The sequence below is a fragment of the Bombus pascuorum genome, chromosome 4, assembly GCF_905332965.1.
Source record: "Bombus pascuorum chromosome 4, iyBomPasc1.1, whole genome shotgun sequence".
Lineage (NCBI taxonomy): Eukaryota > Metazoa > Arthropoda > Insecta > Hymenoptera > Apidae > Bombus > Bombus pascuorum.
Window position 1 is genome coordinate 4,714,172 of NC_083491.1, and position 22,695 is coordinate 4,736,866.

The window sequence follows — 22,695 nt, forward strand, 5'->3', positions numbered from 1 at the left end:
ATCCATTAATGAATTATTATAAATGGTAACGTTGAACGAGCAAATGATCTCGGTGCAATTAGGGAATATCATTTATAGAAATGTACAGTAAGTAACGTGCCTTATAATTTATGGAAGATGAACGGCGTACGTACTTAGTAAAACCTCTTACATCTTCTTCGATCTTTGCAGTTCGTTAATGCTAAGGTTGCAAAGCATTAAGTCGGGATTTTATTCCACGAGAAACTATTTCTCTTATCTTCGACATTCAAGCACCGACCAAAAGTAGCAAATATTACCTTCGAATATGCAATTAATCTCATTCCTTTAAAACTTTAAATCACTTTCTGTCTGAGCAGTGAAAGCTATTTATTTGAAATCTAAATGGAAGTCTTTAAATCCCTTCAATAGATTAAACAAATATTTGTCATCGTATTATAAATCGATTTTGGAAAAGGTTATCTTCTAGAAAGATAATAAAATTAGATAACGTTAGATAAAGCCAATCATAAAAATGGTAATTGGGATTTTCTGTCGTACGCGAACGTGAGTATTTGTTAGATAACGATAGATGTACAATAATTAATAGTAAATTATCGTGAATGGTAGAAGGTCATTCAAAGATAATCAAAAGTCCATTGTTTAAACGTCGTTGATATTTATGTTAAAAGGAAGTAAAAAAGGTAATGGAAGAGTTATGTTCATTTAAAGCAACGGATATTAAAACCACAACGATGTTTGAAATTATTCAATATACATATTAAACTTGCGCGATTGTTTTTTATTTACGAACTTCATCATGTGAAAGCGAGATAATTAAATACGCTCAGAAGGCAACCATATGAACATTTCATTGCAATACGGCCGAGTTTGTTTGATTAATTTTTCTCATTTTCTCACTCTATAATCACGCTATATCATAAAAAGTCTTTTATTATTACATATCCTAAATTACGATAAAAATAGGTACAATTAAATTCGTGGAAATGTAAAAAGGAATTCATTAGGTTTGATTAATAGATATCAATCTTTAAATAACCATCGATCGATTATAAAAAGATCATAAAATATACACGTCTTTGCAGATAGAAATTTTCATGCTACGGATAGCTACTGCTTAACTAATTTATAAATTTCTGATAAAATTTCTAACAAAATCATTCGATTGATGTTACGATGAAGAGTCCAATGAATGATATTTAACTAATTTACGACAAAAGAGCAAGAAGTTAATCTAGTTCCTTGAAACTTCCAGGTCAAATAAATATTAGGACGCCAAACATTACCGAGTAGAAAGAATTATAAGTATTATTAACATTAGTTAACGCGATCGTCCAATATAAATTGCGAATTTCACTTTGATCATGAACAAAGTTGATCAGAGTGACCATTGTCATCGACGAGAAAAACCTTTTATTGTTACAAACCTATTGTCCCTGCTAATTAACAGTCGGTACGTTGCAGCATACAATTAAACCTAACTAACCGTGGCTATCTTTGAAAAACCAATATTCAGTTAAATTGTAATAGCAGCTTCTAAAAGTCTATTATATTGTTTCTCTCGAATCTCCTTGGTTTTCCTCGGTTTCCTTTTTATTGGCACGTAGAAAACTTCAACGTTACTTTCCAACTGGATATGTATTCTACAATAATCATACCCATGAAAACTTAGACACTTTGGAAGAAACAAATATTTTTTGTTGACATTTTTTCCCAAATTGTTTTTCTATTCTCGTGGATAGATATCAAGTGGATGAGTAGAACGACATTTTCCCTGGAAAGGATGCAGCTTTGTAGCGTTAATTAATCAGTGGCTGGATTACAACTCGTAATCGTTATCGGTGCTGTTATTAATTCAACGTCGAGTAGTCGATATTGAAAATATCAACGCCTACATTACATCGTTTCATTCATCTGCCGTACTTATATATCGATGGCTATCTCGTTTTTATTGCTTTCATATAAAACTGCATTCTCCAACTTTTCGTCATCTTTATATAGTTCTCATGTTCCATTTTAAAATGTCAACGTTCGAACTCGACACCCTGACTCTATTAATTTTATCGCGTTCACATTATGTTTACTGCCCTTTTTATAGTTTTATTTCATATGTATTTGTCGGTTACATAGGATGGCTAATTCTAATCGATCTATACAAATATCTCGTAAACTATAGGTTATTCGAAAGTATGAGTCAAATGCAACTTACTTTGTTTCGATGAGGGCATCCTGCGATGTAACAAATCTCATCTAACTGGATGTGCGTTTCTTCTTTTTTCTTTTTCTTTTTTTTTTTAGTGAAACTATTCTTCTTTTTTAATACATCATTCGATGTATTTTTTAATTTCCTACAAGAAAGTATTAAGGTACTTGGGTCGAAGAATGATTAATTGAAAAGAAAACTTAGCTTGAATCTTGTAAAATTTATCGTATGAAAGACAAGGAAAGATAACGTAGGTAACTTTTATATTTATGTTTCCATTGTCTTTCATGCACACAGTTGGACGAAATTAACATTGAAATCTTTTAAACAAGGCATTTTCAGATACAAATGTCTTAATACCTTTTTGTAGAGAATTCAAAGTTACATCGAATGATGTATAGAAAAAAATGTGTAGTTCCATTTAAGAAAACAGAGATCACCTTGAAATATGCAGAAATTTACATCTCGAAAAACGCCACCATCTAGACGAGTCTGATAATCGCCAGAAGACGTTCCCCTTGAAACAACAAGTTTTGTTTGAAATATTCGGTATATAGGAAATAAATATGTAAGAAATATTTGCTTGGATCAATTAAAATAATACAACCTGTATAATTCTTCGTCCTTTAAAACATATCTTCTTACGCAAAAGTCATATAAATTACACAACCAAGAATATTTAATAAATATTCTTCCTCTCTTCAGATTTTATTATACAAAGGGATAATAAAATTCAAATTCTTTTTTTAACTTCTCAACACTAGTACAATAAAAATATGGATCGCTTGTAATTTTTATTTATAGTACCTCGTAGAATTACCACGCGTCTGTCCTATATCCGATAACAAAATCTTGGCGGTTTTTTATGTAACATTTATGATATTTTTTTCAAATCACAGTTATGTTTTATACTCGATGGGAACCAACAGTGTGTCACAGCTGTCCAAATATTCCCAGAGTTTACGCGTAAATACGGTATTTTATTTCTAGAGTATTTTTTTATTTTTTATTTCTCGATATAATTCTGGCGCGCTCATCTGAGCCAGATATGGGCTGTACTGTTCTCGCTATTTTTTTTTCTTTTTTCTCTCTCTTTGAGACGCCAAAGAGACATTCATCTCACACCCCATTAAGAGCTAAAAAGGCTCTCAGATCAAGTACATTCTTCAACTAGATTTTCTCCTCTTTCGAGGTGCATGGACTTAGAACTCCGTACGCGTCAGACAGGAAGAAAGGTAGGAGGAAAGGAATTAATTTGTTGCCAAGGAGGTATTTGTAGCATATTTTTTATCGCCTACTCTACTAGATTTTCATGAAACAAGTTCGAGATCGTTCAAGTTTGGTCGCCTCGCCAAACTAGGAACAGCCGGTTTTGCGGTCGTCACATTCGTTTCAACCGGTGGCCTTCAGGAATCGATGTTCCGTCGATTATTGAAAAAAGCAATAATGGCTATTGTCGTTCAGCGAAAACGCTTTTTTTGCTATACCGGTCGCGGTTGATTAGTTAATTACTCAATAAAGGAGCATTACATATAGCGTGCAGATCACGTTCTTCGCGAAATTGTTAGAGTAACTTTTACTTGTTATAGCAACTCGCGTGAGAAGATCACATTGGTCAATTTTGCGGACCGAACCAATTTTATCGCGGTTACGTATCACCAAAAATGTCAGGTGCTCGTTAAAATGCCTGCACCTCGACATAAGGTCATGTAACCGTGAAATTCGTATGCTCGTGAATGACATTTTTTTACATTTTCTCACAATTTCGGAGAGGCGTCACCGTTCCATCCGGGAACAGAGAAAATTTGCGGCTAAAATTTTCGTACGGGCGAATAAATCGAATTTACAGTAACTGGATGAGACTAATTACACTCGATGCAAAGATTCGCGCAGTGTTATCCATATTGATCATCGATCCTTCCTTTTAAAAATTTTTATCGACGTCTTTCACGACATATATTCGACAGGGCGATTCATCTTCGTTCGCGATATTGACAAGCTTACTTGAAAGCATATTCCTTACAAAACAAGAAAGATGCGTTGGAAATTTAAACGGCGAGCAATTTGCTTAATCTAAAATCGACTGGAATTCGAACGGGCGAAGATCGAACCTGGAATTTCAAGAAACTCGAGGATGTGATAATGCGAATGTTAAAATGAAAGGCGCGGGCAGGTTAAAATTTAAATGAAATAGAGGAGGATGCATTCATAAAAGTAATAGAACGAGGATGTCGAGCAGAAGATGAGACAGACTTGAGGATAAAATTGCACGGTGTCTCCGCCATTATATAGCAGCATCGTAGTACGAAAGTTAAAACGATGAAAATAAAGAAAACGAGGAGAGAAGTTTGTGTAGCAAAAAGTTTTTCCATTTATACATTTTCTTAATCCGTTGCGGTCACGCAAACTGGTTTCCGATATTCCTAAAAACTTGCAATCACGCTACGCATATCGAATTAAATGGAAGTTTAACCTGCATGTGATTTCAATTCGTATCAATCGTATTCGTATAGGCGAAAAGGTATTACGTGGAACGTATTTCTCGTCAAACTTAGTTGATCACGAGCGATTCGATATTAGCCTTTTAGATGAATGCATAACGATGGTTTGTCACATTTAAATTGATCGCATCGAACCACGCGTTATTTTCAGCCCTACGACATTTCGATCATCCATTTACTCAATAGGTGGCTCGGGATATTTGTTGGAATGCAAATTCCACAGGGACGTTTCTAGTCAAATAAATAGCAGACGATGAAATTGTAAACGGGCCAGCTGCAGGAGAAATTCCATCAAGGCCACGGATCGTATAACAAAATGATGGAAAAACGATAGATATCCGAAGAATCATCCGACAATATTTAGACAACGTTAGGGAAAATTTTCACGGTGTTTATCAGAGGTTCGTCCGTGGTAGATGCATCTCATGATCCATTCGGTAAGAGAATTTCCTGTGGGGCCGTGTTGCTCCGCCGCTGTTAACTTCGCCTCTGGGGAACGAATTTCTGTATGATGTGCCATGTATGCGTCCAATTTAAACAGCTACCGGTTACACATCTGTACGGCGCGCGTCGTTGCCTTTCTTACACGTCAGCCAACGAGGGTGCTTGCGCAATATCTAACGTTTAATAACGAATTAAATTCCGCAAACGAACGCTGTCGTCCTACCCTTGGGGCCATTTTAGAAAAACATCGAATATCGATGAAAGCAGCGAGTGAAGACGCGTTCGATCCGATCTTTCATTATCATCCGCGATGGCGTGAAACGACAGAAAAAATAGTGTGAGCTGAATAAAATCACCATGGTAATATATTCGCCAGAAATTTGCTCTGAAACGTTGCTGAATGTAATATAATATTCGATACAATAGAGTTAAACTGCTGTGAGTTCGATTCGTTCGTTCGTATTCGAGTCGAACAATACGTCTTCATCGAAGATTAAATTTGCTACTGACGGGTATGCATGTAACGTTATGAAAATAGTAGGACGGCGTGCAGAACAGCCATCGCAATTTGCCGATTTAACTTTGAAATTGATTGACAAAAGTTACAAGTAATCGCGAATACCGTGCAGTTGCGTCGATTTTTTAAAAAATTGTACGATTACTCGAACCCCGGGTGAAATTTCACCCGGTTCTCGGATGAAATAGCAAATTAAAAGAAAGAAATGCTTTTACTTTGTCACGGTTGCACAAGTGTTTCCATTTTCCTTTACACCGACCCATTGCAAGATGCTAGTAATTACAAACGAAGGTATTGTGCCGTAGAATGAAGGAAGAAAGCAATTAAGTTAATACAGTAAATCCGATGATTAAACGAATGCGCCATCACTTACATGGTAGTAGTTAGTAGCTGGTCTAAATGACTCATTACACGTAGTAATAATTTTCTAAGGCTCATTTCGCGTGTCGTAGAAAGCCTGGAAGGTGTAGAACTTAATACGTTCAATCTTCTGTACTTAATGTCAAGCTCAAGACAAGCGGAGCACGGACAATCCGATTTCGTCGTACTTTACTTTTTATTCTTCTTGGCTCCATTAAAAGGTAATTTTGAACCAAATAGTATAGTTGGCCATTGACGGTGTGGATCGATTGAAACGTGAAACGTTTCTAATAAAGTATTCAGAGAAATAATCGAATCGAAAGTTCTAAGATTGCCAGAAGTCTCGTAACTGACATAAGTCACTGGCTCGTATCAGGAATGAGCAGGTCACTTGGTTTTACTCTCGGATAGAGTCATCAAGGAAGCAAAGCAATTACGAAATAGCTTCGTCTCTTTCCGAAACACGTTCCTCGAGGAAATGTACATGCGGATGCCAATGCAATGCATGTAACACGTGCACGTTACACGACGACACATGTCACAGCAATGCGTCTCTACAAATTACGATTCTGAAACAAACAGGTTAAACAAACAATATTGTTTGTTGAATTGAAAGTCAAGCCAAATTGATAACCTTTCAAAAAGTAAAATAAATGTGCATATCGAGAATAAACTTATCGTCGAATGTGAGCTTGGCGAATTCTCGATCTCTTAAATAACCATTTCTACTCGTTTTTGTGCGTGAAGCATCACGCGCGCGCGCGCGGATGTACGAATCCTCCGAAATTCTACATGCATATTTTCTAGTCGTATAATTCGCGTCACTCGCGCATACTCTACACCAGCGGTTGTTAACGTTCTTTTGTCTACCACGGACCTCCTTTGAATAACCTTTTTTTGTCACGAACCCTCAGGACTTGACACGAAATTAAAATCCGTAATGTGCCAAATATATATGTTTAAAACTGCTCGACGATATCTTCTCACGGAGGTTGAAACTGCATTAATAAATGAAGAAAATGCTCTTTAAATTTTGAGAGAAGAGATTTACCACAAATAAATAAATAAATAAATACACGTACTAAATATTTTTTATTCAAATAATATAGTAATAATTTACGTGCATGAGGACTTTGTGACTTTCTGGAAGTCCGTGAACCAGCAAGAACCGCTGCTCCATATCATTCGAAAATAACGCTTAAGGCTGAGAAGATTAGTCCACAGGTGTAAACAAATCGTGTAAGAACGGATAAAGGAATGTATCGTTAATCCGGCAAGCGAATACAAGTGTACCGAATTTAATACATATACATGCATGCGCACAGTTGCACCGCAAACATAGACGATGGTCAGTGACACTTTGTGTAACATCAAAGGGAGCTCGGAATGCGAGTTAATTTTGTAGCAGGGGAGGCCGGAATGAGGGTTAAGAGAAATAGACGAGAAGGAAGAGAGGGCGAGTCGAGTAGAATGAGCGAGCGAGTGAGAGAAACGAGAGACGGTACCGAAAAAGGGAACTGCCATCCATATTCAAAACGAGGGCTTACACCCTGCGGTCTGCCGAGTTAGCCGGTTTGTCTAAAAAAAAAAGCATGCTTATTTCTCAACGGTAGCGATGGTATGCTCACTCCTGCGATTTGCTTTCCATGTTACTCTCTCTTTCAAAACCGGTTTCTCCTCTATTTATTTCCAAACTTGGAAAATGTATTTCTAGACGATACGTTCTTCTTCACCTAAGACGAGTATGGTTAATTTGTCAGACACGCAGTAAAAAAAGTTTCTTTTTAATAAATAAATATTTTCAAACATATACGTCACAAGCTATATCGAAGAAAAGTAGTCGTTATACGATACACTACATGTTTGTATGTCGCTGGAAACTCGGCATAAGTAGGGAAGAAAAGAAAGAGAAGCAGGAGAAGATGGGTGAAAAATGAGAAAAAGGTGGAACACTTTTTGTATCTGCCTTTGGTCCTGTGCCTGACAGAGTTCATGCAGGAATGATCTAACACCTGCGTTAAATAGCAACATTTTTCATGCATCTCTGAGATACGTCGTGACCTACGACTGAATTTTTATGGCAACGACTTTCGCGGGATTAAACGCGTTTCCACGTCAGCCGGAATAAAATTTGTCAGCGCGCAAAGTTAACGAAGCACGTAGGAAGATCTTATTAGGATACTAATCGGACCGCGCACGTCACACGGAACAGGAGTTTCTTGAGCGTATGGATCTTGATCGCATATTCGGTCGCGCGTACGTGAGATTCCTATTGTTCGAGAGAGAAATTTCCTGCAGTTGAAAAGCGGATTCAGATTTATGCGAAGACGTTTCTGAGTTACCGCGAGTACCTAAATCGTTCGTTTGCTTCGAGATTAACCGAGTAACATCGATACACGATGTCTTTATGAAAAAATGAATTACGAGAGAATTGTCTTACAAACTGTAGTAAGTTATTTAGACGCCGTATAAAAACATCATTGAGTCGTTCTGTCGTTTAATTCTCTCTGGGATTGCGGACACTGCACTTGAGCGTACTTCCTCCGCAGGAAAAGGTACATCCTCCACAGGAAAAAGCTGCTACCTAACATTGGTTTATTTCTCAAGACTGCGACTGTTTCTCGTATTTAGCTTCGTTGCATGAGGTTTCTGTGTGATTGAGAAACTCATTACTAGCCAGTCGTACTGCAAACAAACGCATCGATAAGAGACATATTGATCAAAACGTGCAAAGAAGGTGATTTGTCATTCTATTCGACGTATGGACTCTTCCCGGACAAATAGGAATGGTCCATCGAAAGAAATTGTCCGAACCTGTATCGACCTCTAAAGTGGAAACGGCCAAGTAAAAGATTCCTTGACGTCATCGTCCAAAGCGATCAAAGGGATTTTCGGTAGACCAAACCAATAGGAATCGTAAAGCCAAGTCCATTCATCTTCGTATACGGAGCGATCGATGTTACTTGGACATTTCTCGTCGTTACCACGCTGATACGATATCTCGTTTCATAATTCACGTGAATTCGTTCTTATCGACGCCTGATTTCTGATACCGAATACCGACGTTTACTCGAGCCAAGCTTCACAGAGAGCGCGCCGATGTTATCCAGCAGCAATTGCGGGTTTTCGTCGTTTTCCAGTGTACACTCGCCCGATAACCGTTGTAATTGCTTTTCACCTTTCGTCGGTTTATCCATCGCGTCTCGTCGTCTTAACTCGATGCGATTCGATACAACTTTGACTCGCTACTAGGTAACGAGGATTAAGGATAGTTTCGTATATAGGGCTAAAAGGTTTTAGTAACAAAGTTTCCCGTTCTATTAAGGTACACGACGAAGCATTCTGTTGTATGTCAAAAAATTAGGAAACGCCAAGTTAGTTTCTCCAGTAAACAGATTTTCGTTTGAACGAACAAAGTTGCGTCGTTCCAGCACAAGTAGCAAGTTTTAGCTTTGTTAATGAACGAAATTGCTATTCCAGATGTCAACTTTCTCGATAACTGTATACATAATCCGCAATGAAAGAAGAAGAAACGCTGGATCGACATACGACGACTGATGGTCATAATTGATTGGAAAAACGAGACACGCGTATAATCGGTTAACTAATTGGTTCGTAACAATTACGCATATTTTTTGATGCTACTACTTGAAGAATATGCTTCTAAACGCGTAATTGAGAAAACAACATTTTGCTTTTTATCAACGACGATTATCAGTGACAAAAGAGAAGGTGAAAAGTAAGCATTTGATCTTTCGCTCCAGATACTTGGTTAATACAACGCGTTCCTATTTTATTTCTGTTACAGTGACTGTAGATCAGAGTGGCAGGTATATTTACATATGATCTGTCTCCAGGTATAGATAGCTGTCTTCGTTTTATGCACCAGCAAGATATTTATATCCTCTGATTCACACTCCCATTATTTGCTGGAACATATTTAAGGATATTATAGAAACGTAGAATATATAATGTGAAGATTTTGCACGCCCGAATCAATGTTTCATCGTAGCCTTACAAATTTATATAACGCTACTCAATTTTGATAATAAGAAAAAATACTTGACCCGTAAAACCGCAAGATCTTTATACAGGGAGATCCTAATTCTGATTAATCGTGGCCCGAATCCGAACGCAGAGATCCATGAAATTAAATAAGAAGCTTATTCGATTTCAAATGATTTCGAATATTAATTTTCCAAAAAACCAACTTGTATGCTTTCTCGCTTTCCAATTACAATTATACAAATATTTAGACTAACCAATCGTTATTCACACGCAGATTCTATATACACTTCGAAAAGTGTTTCCATTCAAACGTATTTCACGATTTTAGTTGCCCTGTCTCGAAGTAGAATCGCACCGTTCCTACTCAGACACAAATACATTTACGTATTCACGGATGTGATAACAGTAGCAACGAAATCGAATATTTCTTGGGCGTAATGCGATACCAGCGGCATCGCTCCTTTCATTTCGTTTCGTGACAATTTATTGCACGAAATAGTTGCCGTGCAATTCGAAAGGCAGGTACCGTTTTTACTAACCGAGTAAAAGCGAAGACAGAGCGGCAAGCTGTGTCACGGCGGCACATGCGCGCAGGAGAAAAGGACGGTATCGAGCCAGGCTAGTGGCTTGCCCGTCAACAGACGGTGTCGCACCGTCAGTTTCTTCCGCCGCGCCTGAAAGGCGTTCAGTGTCGAGTCGAAGAAACGCGCGCTTCTTCTGTAAAGTTCGTTCGTTTTTTTTTTTATTTTTTCGTGAGTAGAGAAGTCGAGTGCGTAGACACTCGAGTGTGCAGACCGGCGCAAGAGGAATCGTGATAGAATGTAATCGAATCGCCATGGGACTGTTGCCATCAGTCAGCCGGTAATTTCGCACACGGTAAGGCAAGACACCTTACAGAAATTTCGTTCACGGCATAGTACGCCCATGTGTGATTGTGAACACGCGCGCGCGCGCGTCTTTGTATATGTGTGTGCGCGCGCTCGACATCGTACACGACCGTTCATGGTTACTGCACGTCACAGGCACATTGCGTTTCATCCGGAACCTTGGACGCTTGCTAACCGTATAAACTATCGGTCGACGTTTTATAAATTTATGTAGAATCAGATGTTGGAGAATCGTCGAGCGTGGCATAGGCGTAATTGACGATTCACAGACCTAGATGTGTATTCGATTTCGGAGCGAGCGAACGTGTCGAATTTGTATGGAAGCTGTATGCAATTCGATCAACTCGTTTCGTTCATTTCGCTCGAGACGTAATTGAAACGTTGTCGCAATAAACGGGATTTTGTCAACTGGATAACCGCTAGCACAGAGCGTCATTTACGAGATACACGCGCGTTCGTCAACCGCCAGTTATCTCAAACTATATACTTTCTTTTCTTTCTTTTCTTTTTTTCTTTTTTTTTTTTTTTGTTGTTGTTTCTAATCACCTCATCTCTCTCGTTTCCTATTGCTCTCTTCATCCGAACGCTCCTCTGCCTCCCTCCCTCCTTCTCTTCGCCATCGGTCCTGTTTCTGTTTGTCTTCCCCGTGCGTTTACGTACCGCTCATGCGTGCTGACCCACGAGCATTACATTCCGTGCGTTTCGCTTGTGACTTGTTTCGTGAGCGCACATTCCTAGAAAGTAAAACACATAGCCAGATAAACGTATCGTAGCAAGTGGCAAGCGTGACGAGTGCACGATTTGCTAATTGATAGCTGCGTCGTGCGACCAACGTACGATAAGACGTTAGGTAAGAATGTAAAAGAGGAAAAACGGCAAGGACTCGCACGACGCTGATTGTAGATTTCCGGAGGGATTTTCGAGGTCAAGGGAATCAGAAGCGTGGTAGAGAAATGGTTAGGCAAATGCACAACCTTCCATGGAATGAGTTTGCCGAGAAACATCACATCCATTACAAGATATTGCCTCCTAGTCGGTCCCTTCGGCCACCTTACCATCCTCGATATTAGCTTGTCACCCACCATCAAGCACTTTATCTGCTTCTCTCCCCCTTTCTGCTTCTTTTTTCCTGACTTCTGACCTTCTCGCTGGAGGGGATTGGGCTTTACACGAGCATAGAAAATAGCCGCTTCGGATATTATGCTTGTTAGGCGCGAGGAAATGTAATTGCCGTCCTTCGCGGATATCTTCGTCGTGACCGATACCTCAGCTTCGCGTTCTTTTCGCAGATAATCGCGTCATGGTTTATCAAGGTCTTTTATTCTATTGTTTGGAAATGTTTGGTTTATAAATATAAACGTGATATCGCCTATACTTGTTAACGAAACACAAACGCGTAGCATCGTTGACGTAGACTATTAAATAATTATACAACTTGTAAATAATTATACAACTTGTAAATAATTATATAATAACTTCTCGAGAAAAAATTCAAAACTTCACTTAAACTTCGAAATAACTAGCTAACGAATCATACACTTTCTACGCAGAAATAACCAAATTAGAATTGTGTGTCGATGAGTTTACGAGGTACCAGCGTCTGCAACGGATAAACTGCGAAATAGTTGGAATTGAAGGCTGAAAGAATCGCGAGATCTCTTCTATTACTCTCGCTCAATACGGGTCATGACCCTCATTTATTTCCATTCTTCTTGAGGAGACCGGCCAGCGTATTAAGCGATTGAGCGGTCAATGTCGCGCCTGCTCAACTCATCCTTCACCGGAAGTTATGTAATTACAGATCCACAAGCGGTAATTGAACCACGGTCACTTGTCGATTAATCTGGGGCGTGAAGAAATTCTCGCTGGCCATTCTCTGTGTAATCGCCTATGCTCCAAATTCAAGTAACACCGGTATTCATAGTCTGTGCAAATATTTTTTCACCGTGTTCCACTTATCAATGTGCAAACGTTTACCTTGTATTTACGAACGTGTGTACGTAACATGTAATGGCTAGTTCAGAGATAATGCTGTATTTTAAAAGCCTGCCGTGAGAAGTCGAGGGATGAAGCCGAGGGAACGTCAAACTGATAGAACACACGCGTCTAGTCTGTTGCTTCCGATTTCTATTCATTCGCAGGAAGCTTTTATCGTACAATAATTTCATTCAGCGTGCGCGAGTTCAGGGTGAAGGCGTTACGTGATATTGCATAAGCGTGTAACGCACATAACTTGGATCTTTCATGATTCAACGAGATTGCTCGCACGATACATAACTCGTTTAATGGCTTTCGTTCGTGCGCCTCTTAAAATTAACACTCGCAGATTGTAATAAAACAACGGTATTTATATCAGCAATACCACTTCACTCCATAGAAGGTTGAAGTTTCCTTCGTCTTGAATAACATTAATCGTGTTTGCTCATTATCTTTTAAATACACTTAAAACTGAACGATGGACTTGGTATTATCAGAAGAATGGGATTATTAAAGTTAACAGACTTGCACGTAGTTGAATGTTTAAACCTGTAAATGATATGTTAATCAAATACAATGAAAAAGTTACTATGGAGAAGTTTTACGATCGGCCGTTTCAGCAATGCCGTAGACTATCAACAAAGGCACAAGATATTACGGCATTCTACGTTCTTCCGCTTCCACGACCAAAATACTCGATCACCACTTACCATTAAGTAAACTGAAGAGAATCGCGCGCTTATGATACTACGTTACATCTGCTCCTTCCTTGGAATTCGTTTACTGTCAGGCGCCAGAAACGTTTTCATCGTGCCAAGGAAAAGAAGCCCGGCACGAGCCGCACTCCTACATTATTTTCGTAACGCTCCTCTGTTTACGCATCGTCTCCGTATATATGTACTACAACCGGTTTATACAAAGGTATACTATGTAGTGGTGAGTGGAGCGTGGGGAAAATAAAATAAAACAACTACGACTATGACTATACGAGCGAATTCGCTGTACCGGCTCGCGTAATTTCTTTATGTTTCATCGATTAAATCTTCGATGAATTACTAGTTCTTGGAAATTACATTGCAATTACGAAACGTTCAACGTTTTTTTTTAAAGTATAATTAATGACTAGCAATGTGACGATGAATATACGAGTAAGTGTTATTCCTCTAACGATATTGACAGAAACCAGCATCAGCTTTGGCCTTTCATTGAATATTTATAGCCAAGCATATCGTTTTTATTCCAAGTAGGATCAGATTAGAGAACGTTCTGAAAATTCTAACACTCGGATATTTAGTTACGTTTCCTTACAGTCTTCTTCGCTTTTATTTTCTTTTGTGTTTCGCCGGTCTTTGTCGTACTCACGTTTGGTTTCATTGTACACAGTCATTGTTCCTTCTTCTTAGAGATATGTAAAGAATGTCTAGAGATTTAGGGTCCAGCTTTATTTTTAAACGAATACAGAGCTACGAAGGAATAATATACAAACGAATCGCGAAGGCATTTTTGTACGCGTAGTACTCAATATAAATGCCAGACGTCATTAGCTGACTTTTACAAAACTTCCTTTTGCGTCAATTAAGATAATGTTCGATAAAACGGGGCGGGATATCCGTAGACGATAGAGACATTGATAGGTGCTCGACCTTTCTCGTTCGCGAATGATAAATCCAGTTACCGAATGATAGTCAGCCTTGCACGAACGATAAACGTTTTATTAATTGCACTTCGTTAGCACTGCGTTTCTGTAACATTCAACGTCAACATCGAAGTTCTATGCCATAATAACAATAGTAAATCTCGATATATCGTTAAGCATTGCATCGCGTTATGGATAGTAAGTACCGAACACACTATCTGCGATTTTTCTCCTCCCAGGCAAAACTAAAATTCAAATGGTATATTGTACATTGCATTCAATTTAGTATCGAGCGATGTTAGTTCAACTTTCGTCCATAAATACTTCACACGATTCCAAGAATCTGATGTATCAAAGATCGAATGGAACATGCACAGCTTTGTATTGACCGGAAACAGGGTAACAGTTAAAGAAAAACGATGTTTGACAGCGGCGTGAAATATTCACCAAAGTTTGATTATAAAGTTCCGTGAAATCAATTTGTATACCGATTGCTATGTATAGAATCTTAGACTTTGACTCTTTCCTTGAGACGTGCGAAACTGCATTTACCAAATTTATTCGATTTTTCTTGTCGTAGGTGTAGCAGAAAACTAAGATGTGCAAGCCAGCCAGGAAGAAACGTTCTTAACGTCGTAAGTGATCTATATCGTCTTATTGCGTTGTTTGTTCCGTGCTTCGAAGTCGTCCACAAAAGATAAAACTTTAGTATCCATTTACAGCGGGTTCTTTTGTGTCGCGCGGGTTCTAGCAAACATGAATTTTAATCACCTAGAAGATAATAAGAGCCATCTCTGAACTCGTGAAACATAGCCAATCGTTCAGGATACATTTCCTGATACAGAGGCCGTGGTGTATTCTAGTATCGTTCTATTTTCACCTAGCCGTTTCTGTCTATGGTTCGTCCTACTTTGTAGCCAGGGAATAAAGGTCAATCAGTGCAACGATGCCAGTAAATCCTTTGCGCTTCGATACAATATCGAGCGTTCGAAAAAACAGAAAACCTCACGGTTATGTAGCGTAACCTGTGCCGCGATTTCAAAAGCGGTCCATTTCGAATGGCCTTTGCTAGACGATCTAACATCCTCTATCCGAGCTATCGGTTCGACCGATCCGATCGTATTTCATTCCATCGTGAGAAGAACAAAGAAGACGTTTCCCAACAGATGCTGGTAATATAAATGCATAAGATGCAAGTTTTCCAATGTGTATACAAGAAAAATGGGTTGAGAAATTCGGTTAACTCTGTCCCTGGAGAGAGCAGCCAGCGTTCGAAGCTGAGAAAATACCGTTAAAGTTGCCATGAATCGCGTTTCCGAAGCCGATAGTAACAAAACCGATGTTCTCGTAGATTTTGCGGTGTCGCGATGCTCGATTTGTCCGCAAAGATGATTCCCTATGAAACGAGATTTCGCCATTAGAAAGCCAACTAACGTTGGATGTTTCGCGTTGAACGGAGCTTCCCGTAACCAGATCAACGTTTAATTGGATTTTGATGCAGGTAAAAGGGGCCAAAGCACGTATTGCGTTCATTCTCTCGGAGGTTAACACTCAATTGAGGTTGGGAGAATACTATTAAGGCAAGGGGCACACTACGTATACGCGAGTTAATCGAACCAACGTATCGATTGGCGCTCCATGTGTAATGCCGCACGTTTTAAATAAATGAACAGCATCAAAGAGTAACCGCACAGATCGTTTCGTATTCCACGGCGCGCGGCCGACTTTCGTAATCTTTGGAAGCTTTCGTAACCTTTCGGAATCGGTAATGAGCTAGTGCGATGGGAACGATACGGCGGACCTTGTAGTTTGTTAAAATTACCGCGATTAGTAATTTCAGGAAATTTCATACCGAAGTTCATGTGGTTAGACGAACTTAATAGTAATTTAATAATTACGTTGGGTAAATAAAATCTATAGATCTGTTACACGCGAAAAGTGTTTTATCTCTTGCGAGTAGATACGATCGGCAGATCTTTCTTTCGAGGCTTGCAAACGAATGATACATAGGATGGTGATAAACCGTGTCGCAATTCCAGAATTGTTTAATAAAATTGTTTAAACCGTTAATAGGAATTGGACGAAACCTGACGTGTGTGCGACTTGACACGGTCAAATTGGTGCAAAAAAGATGACGAAGAGGTTCGAGTTCAATTGGCAGATCGAGGTACCGCTAGCGCTTCGTCAGGGATGCGTGTTCGATCGGTGGTCAGAGGAAAAGGACAACACGGAGCTCGAATTAAACTGCATGTTTAAGGTCGATGAATATGGGTTTTTTATCTATTGGCAAAGCGAAGGAAAGGTGAGTGCACTTTTCTCTTATATCCGATTCTCAGCGTCCGCCTGAAAAGAGACTGCATCTCTTTCGTTACAACGCGTCGTATAGAAAATTGAAACGCGAGTATATTATCTAATTATTCCAGTGAGTCATATTTTATTTCATATATAGGACGGAGATGTGATAGAGTTGTGCCAAGTGAGCGATATACGCGCCGGTGGATTACCAAAGGTAAGAATATCTTTCCCTTTGAGCAACGCGAATGTTATGAGACCAAAAAAAAAAAAAAAAAAGAAACTGTAGCATATCTGAATTTTTAAAAATTTACTTGACGAGTGCAACTGCATGTAACAGTCGATGCACAAGTGGTGCGAACGTTTGCGTTTCATTTCGAGGGTTTACAAGTGTTTTGATATTTCGATATTTGGGGTGTTCCACGTGAAAACACGTTTCATACGATGTCCTCTTAAGAAAAAGCAACAATGGGATACTCGATCGACGATATATGTGTTTTTCTTTTTTTTTTTTATTTTTTTTATTTTTTGGGATATTTTATTTAAGTTCCAGACCGAGTAAACTATTTGAACACCATTTTCTAATTTTATTCAGGATCCGAAATTGTACGACAAGCTTCTCACGAAACACGGAGAGCAGTTAGAGGAGAAATGTTTAACCATCTGTTCAGGCGTAGATTATACCAATATTAATTACCAGCATGTCGTCTGTCCGGATCCAGCGACGGCTAAGGTAAATTTACTCGATATATAATCTCGTCTGTTTGATCATTCTTCTGAAAAATTAGTAAACGAAGTAAATTGACCTGTAAATTATCGAATACTTGGTAGTGATAAGATTACTCCACGCGACATTCGTCGAATTAGAAAAAAAAAAGGGCGTATTTAAATCGATCGCGAAAAAAAACTTTCCAATCCATTGGTTAAGCAATTATTATCATAATCAATAAGCCCACGTGTTTGCTGTGTCCTATGACAGATATGGCTGGATGGCGTACGATCGATTACGCACAACGTGAAAGCCAACAACGTTTGCCCGCTTACGTGCTTGAAGAAACAGTGAGTTTACTAATGCAATTACACCTACACAATTGATCGTAAATATGATCGCTATGAAATAATTAGCCAGGAACAATTTCCGGTGGCAGACTATTTATTCGCGATATTGATTTTAGGGATTTCCCATCCCAAGTTCCACCGTGAAAACTTTTGTTATATCCGACTTTGCATGTTGAAACTTGCATTGCGTAAGAGAGTGTAAACGCGAGATATTCTTACTTCGACGAAAGAAAACGTTTCGTGATTTCGTGCTTTTTCGAATATAAACGAGAAAGTTAGGCGAAACATTGTTGAGAAGTAAAGCCTTGCTTGCCATGTTCCAGCTGGATGCGGCTTAGAATGTTGATCGATCCAAATGGAAAAGTTCCGGTGAAAGTGGTCGCAAGAACTTTCGCATCTGGAAAAACGGAAAAGCTTGTTTATCAGTGCCTCGCCGATTTAGGCCTATCTAGCGGCAAGGTATTTACAAATAAATTACTTGCACACAGCGTGCAGAATATCCCGTGGTACGTTTATTAAAACTCTGATTACGACTTCGTAGAACGATGTCATCGAGCCAGAGGATTTCACGTTCGACGCGTTCTACGCGCTCTACCACAAAATTTGCCCGAGGAATGACATAGAGGAATTGTTTCAATCCATGTAAGTGCAGGAAGTATAATTTTCGTACGTCATATTTCCGCTATTCGAGATTGATTCGTTAATATACGCAGAAACGATGGTTTATTTGCATTGAATATTCTCAGCACCCAGGGCAAAGCGGACACAATCAATTTGGAACAACTGGTCATGTTTCTAAACGAGAAGCAACGGGATCCAACTTTGAACGAGATCTTATATCCGCTGTACGACGAGAAGAGGGCGTCAGAGATTATAAACGATTACGAACAAAACGAAATAGCGCGAAATCAAAGTAAGATTTTTACTCAATGCATAATATCTTGCTTTCCAAATTTCGTGGCCTTCTACGCTAAATTTTAATCGTCGATCGGCTACGTGTTCGAGTTAGTTTGTACCTGCGAAATGGCATCCTTTCAGAAGCAATCACGTCCTTTCAGAAACGATGACGAAAGATGGTTTTATAAGGTATCTGATGTCCGATGAGAACGCGCCTGTTTTCTTGGACAGGCTGGACGTCTACATGGATATGGACCAACCATTGGCTCATTATTACATTAACTCGAGTCACAATACGTATCTCAGTGGTCGACAATTTGGTGGCAAAAGCAGCGTTGAAATGTACAGACAAGTGTTGTTAGCTGGTTGTAGGTAAGGTTAACGAGAGTAAAAGTTGCTCTACCCAGATATATTAGAACGTAGCGTTGTTCCTCTCGAAGGTGCGTCGAATTGGATTGTTGGGATGGCAAAGGAGAGGACGAGGAACCGATAATTACACACGGCAAAGCTATGTGCACGGACATTCTCTTCAGAGATGTTATTTACGCAGTTCGAGATACTGCGTTCGTCACGTCGGAATATCCGGTCATTCTTAGCTTCGAGAACCACTGCAGCAAGAAGCAACAATATAAACTGGCAAAGTACTGTGATGAAATTCTAGGAGACCTGCTTCTCAAGGAGCCTCTCAAAGAATTTCCCGTGAGTTTTGCTCGTCGGTCTCCAATGTCTTACGATAGTTTCTTCGACGGAGAAATGTTTCATCGAATCTCGTGATAGAAAATTAAATACGTCAATCGAAATCGTGAATCGTATCGATGGACAAGAATAACGCGCTCTCGCTCATTGTTATCGGAGGTTATCTCTGCTGCTCGATACAATATGTTCGAGTACTCGTGATTAAATTACATAGGCATGTTTTAAGAGATAGAAACTACACGCGCAAGATCAGATATGGAACCAGAAAGAGATATTATATATTGATATATGGTTTGATAAAACAGCTAGAACCAGGGATGCCCCTACCACCGCCCAGCATGCTCAAACGTAAAATTCTCATAAAGAATAAACGTTTGAAACCCGAGGTGGAGAAGCACGAGTTGGAATTATTTCGACAAGGTCAATTTGTCATCGAGGACGAGGTCAAAGAAGATGCGAGCGCACCACCGTCTGTCGCAGCGGTCGTCGAGCAACAATCGGTAAAGGTAATTTTAACAACCTTGGCAAACTTATCAGCATGCAACTTGTAACATCTTTCTCCTGTGTCGAGTCGAACGAAATGGTTTGCCGAAAGAAAAATCGCTTTTTTTTTCAGGAAGAGGTCTCGACAGCTGAGTCCGTGGCGTCGTCGACGACTGGTAATCAACAACAATCTAGTTCTAGCACAGGTTTGGGCGACACGTTGGAATTAGCGGTGGTTCAGCCGTATACCGGAAGTACGACAAATGTTCACCCATGGTTATCCTCTATGGTCAACTATGCTCAACCTATAAAATTCCCGGGCTTCGATATTGCCGAACGTAAGGCAAAGCTTTCCCTCAGTAACGCGCTTAAAAGAGAGAAAAGATTGATGTACGTGCCCTCTTGTACAGAAAAGAATATTCATCACAATATGTCTTCCTTCGCGGAAACCGCTGGCCTGAATTACTTGAAGACGCAAGCCATCGAGTTCGTCAATTATAACAAGCGTCAAATGAGCCGCATTTATCCGAAAGGCACTCGAGCGGATTCATCGAATTATATGCCACAGGTAATTTTTGCAACAAATAGATCGCGAACACAGATGGCCTTTTCACGTATCGTCCCAACGATCGATCATTGAAAATAGGTCTTCTGGAACGCTGGCTGTCAAATGGTGTCGTTAAATTTCCAAACTGCGGACTTGCCGATGCAGCTGAATCAGGGAAAATTCGAGTATAACGGTTCCTCTGGTTATCTACTAAAACCGGATTTCATGAGACGAGCCGATCGAAGTTTCGATCCCTTCGCGGAGAGCCCCGTGGATGGTGTAATAGCTACACAATGTAGTGTCCAGGTATTTCGCAATTCCATTCGTGTTGTAATTGGAAAACATTCGTGGTAATTTCCGTTCGTGTTCGCAGGTAATCGCGGGTCAATTTTTATCCGATAAGAAAGTCGGAACGTACGTGGAAGTAGAGATGTACGGTCTACCGACAGATACGATTCGTAAAGAGTTTCGGACAAGAGTAGTTCCAGCGAATGGCCTGAATCCCGTGTACAATGAAGAACCTTTTCTCTTTCGAAAAGTCGTCCTTCCCGATCTAGCAGCCTTGCGATTCGCCGTTTACGACGAATCCAACGGCAAGCTGCTAGGTCAAAGAATCGTCCCATTAGACGGTCTACAATCAGGATATCGACATATATCTCTGCGAACCGAGGCAAACTTTCCCATGTCCTTGCCAATGCTGTTCTGTAATATCGAGATCAAGATTTACGTACCGGATGGCTACGAAGGTGAGCTTCGATGACGCTCTCGGTCGTTGGGCAGGTGATTTCATTCGAGTTTAATTTCACAGGATTTATGGACGCGCTGACGGCACCGCGGGCCTACAAGAAACCTGAAAATGCGTCGCAAAATAAAATGCGTGGCCTTGGAATAGAAGAGAGCGACAGTAGAGGACATTCTGATTCCATGCCTGCTCATCACCGCGAAGTACCTAAACCGCGAGGTAAACGATTCAGACGATCCATGTTGAACACACGTATTTATAGGCTCGTTTTTTTTTCTCAGAGGAAATGAAATTCAACCCCATAACGGTGGAATTGTTGCGACAAGAAAAGGGATACCAAAAAGTTCTGAGGAAACAGCAAAAGGAATTGGAATCCCTGAAGAAGAGGCATCAGAAAGAGAAACTCGCCGTCCAGAAACAACATTGTGCTGCGATAGAGAAGATCATCAAAGGAAAAAAGTATGAGCAATTTTTAGCGCTACCGGGCACGTTCGTACGAGAGATTCAACTTTCTTCGTTTTCTTTGTTTCTTGTTTCAATAGCAAAGCGGAACTTTCGAGAGACCCGACCGTTCGCCGCGAGGTTTCCGAACAAACAGTTCAATGGTCTCGATTGGCGGATAGGCAACGACGCGAGGAACGTGACCTGGTACGTTCTCATCTGGAGGAACGACGGAATAGCTTGCGAAAATTGTGCGTGGCTGCTCAACTTGCCCAGCAAAAGCAACTCACGGCGCGACACGAGCGCGAGATCAAAGAGATGAACGCGAGACAAGCGAGACTCTCGGTAGAAAGTATGAGGGAAGTGATGAACGATAAAACGTTGAAGACTCGGGGAATCAAGGAGGGTCGGCTTAGAGAAAAACAGCAGAACAACACGAAAAAATTTATGGAAGAGAGAAGAATCGCGCAACTGATTCAAAATAGGGAAAAAGAGAAGTTGAAACTCATTCATGAAAAGCAACTAGAGGAATTGCAGAAAGACATGAATGCGGTAAATGAAATATCCTTTGCGTTGCACTAGTCCAGAAAATGCCATGACATAAATTCACATAAATATTAAGTATGTATTTGAATAACGTATTTTAGGTTATGGATATGTACAATAACGAGGAAATGGAATACGAGTTGGGTCCTAAAACCGAATGCTACGTGTGATGGCCGATAGATTGACTAGGAAAGTTGGGAAAAAGCTGAGGTGCTGCTGTATTCGGAGAATCCGCTCTTAACGTTAATTACAACTGGAATTGGGATCAAGCCTCGTTAGCTATCGTTCTCAGTATCCTGAGAACCGGAAGCAACAGACAAACCGCGTTATTCGTACTCTAGTTCATTCTCCTGAATATTTTTTTATAAGAGAAACATCTTGTAACTTCATACTCTCCGTCGTCGCACGAGCAAGTACCTAGACTAAATAAGGGAGTCAATAAAAACTAAAATGATCTAGTCAAGTTCTTATATTAATAAG

The 22,695-nt window shown here is 39.8% G+C and overlaps 1 protein-coding gene and 1 long non-coding RNA gene across 6 annotated transcripts; one reads left to right on the top strand and one right to left on the bottom strand.

Annotated features, from left to right (window-relative positions):
- Nucleotides 1-10,624: 10,624 nt before the first annotated feature.
- LOC132906252 (1-phosphatidylinositol 4,5-bisphosphate phosphodiesterase-like) lies at nucleotides 10,625-22,673 on the top strand. Of its 4 annotated transcripts, XM_060958261.1 has the most exons (20): nucleotides 10,627-10,888; nucleotides 15,093-15,147; nucleotides 16,586-16,814; nucleotides 16,962-17,021; nucleotides 17,400-17,537; nucleotides 17,784-17,863; nucleotides 18,187-18,322; nucleotides 18,405-18,505; nucleotides 18,610-18,776; nucleotides 18,922-19,132; nucleotides 19,201-19,459; nucleotides 19,762-19,962; nucleotides 20,073-20,277; nucleotides 20,350-20,507; nucleotides 20,586-20,792; nucleotides 20,860-21,232; nucleotides 21,295-21,447; nucleotides 21,510-21,687; nucleotides 21,771-22,221; nucleotides 22,317-22,673. In XM_060958261.1, exons 3-20 carry the CDS (start codon nucleotides 16,644-16,646, stop codon nucleotides 22,383-22,385), a joined length of 3,318 nt encoding a protein of 1,105 aa, XP_060814244.1. In that variant the 5' UTR covers nucleotides 10,627-10,888; nucleotides 15,093-15,147; nucleotides 16,586-16,643; the 3' UTR covers nucleotides 22,386-22,673. The 4 variants fall into 4 exon arrangements, with proteins under 4 accessions (XP_060814240.1, XP_060814243.1, XP_060814244.1 ...); XM_060958257.1 differs by having other exon boundaries at nucleotides 10,625-10,888; nucleotides 20,073-20,507; XM_060958259.1 differs by lacking the exon at nucleotides 10,627-10,888 and adding an exon at nucleotides 14,688-14,710 and having other exon boundaries at nucleotides 20,073-20,507.
- Nucleotides 10,713-14,142, bottom strand: LOC132906296 (uncharacterized). 2 transcript variants are annotated; one of them, XR_009657955.1, is made up of 2 exons: nucleotides 13,587-14,142; nucleotides 10,713-11,633 (listed from the first exon to the last, which is right to left on the bottom strand). It is a non-coding gene; the product is annotated as an uncharacterized LOC132906296 (long non-coding RNA). The 2 variants fall into 2 exon arrangements; XR_009657954.1 differs by lacking the exon at nucleotides 13,587-14,142 and adding an exon at nucleotides 11,874-12,692.
- Nucleotides 22,674-22,695: the final 22 nt, after the last annotated feature.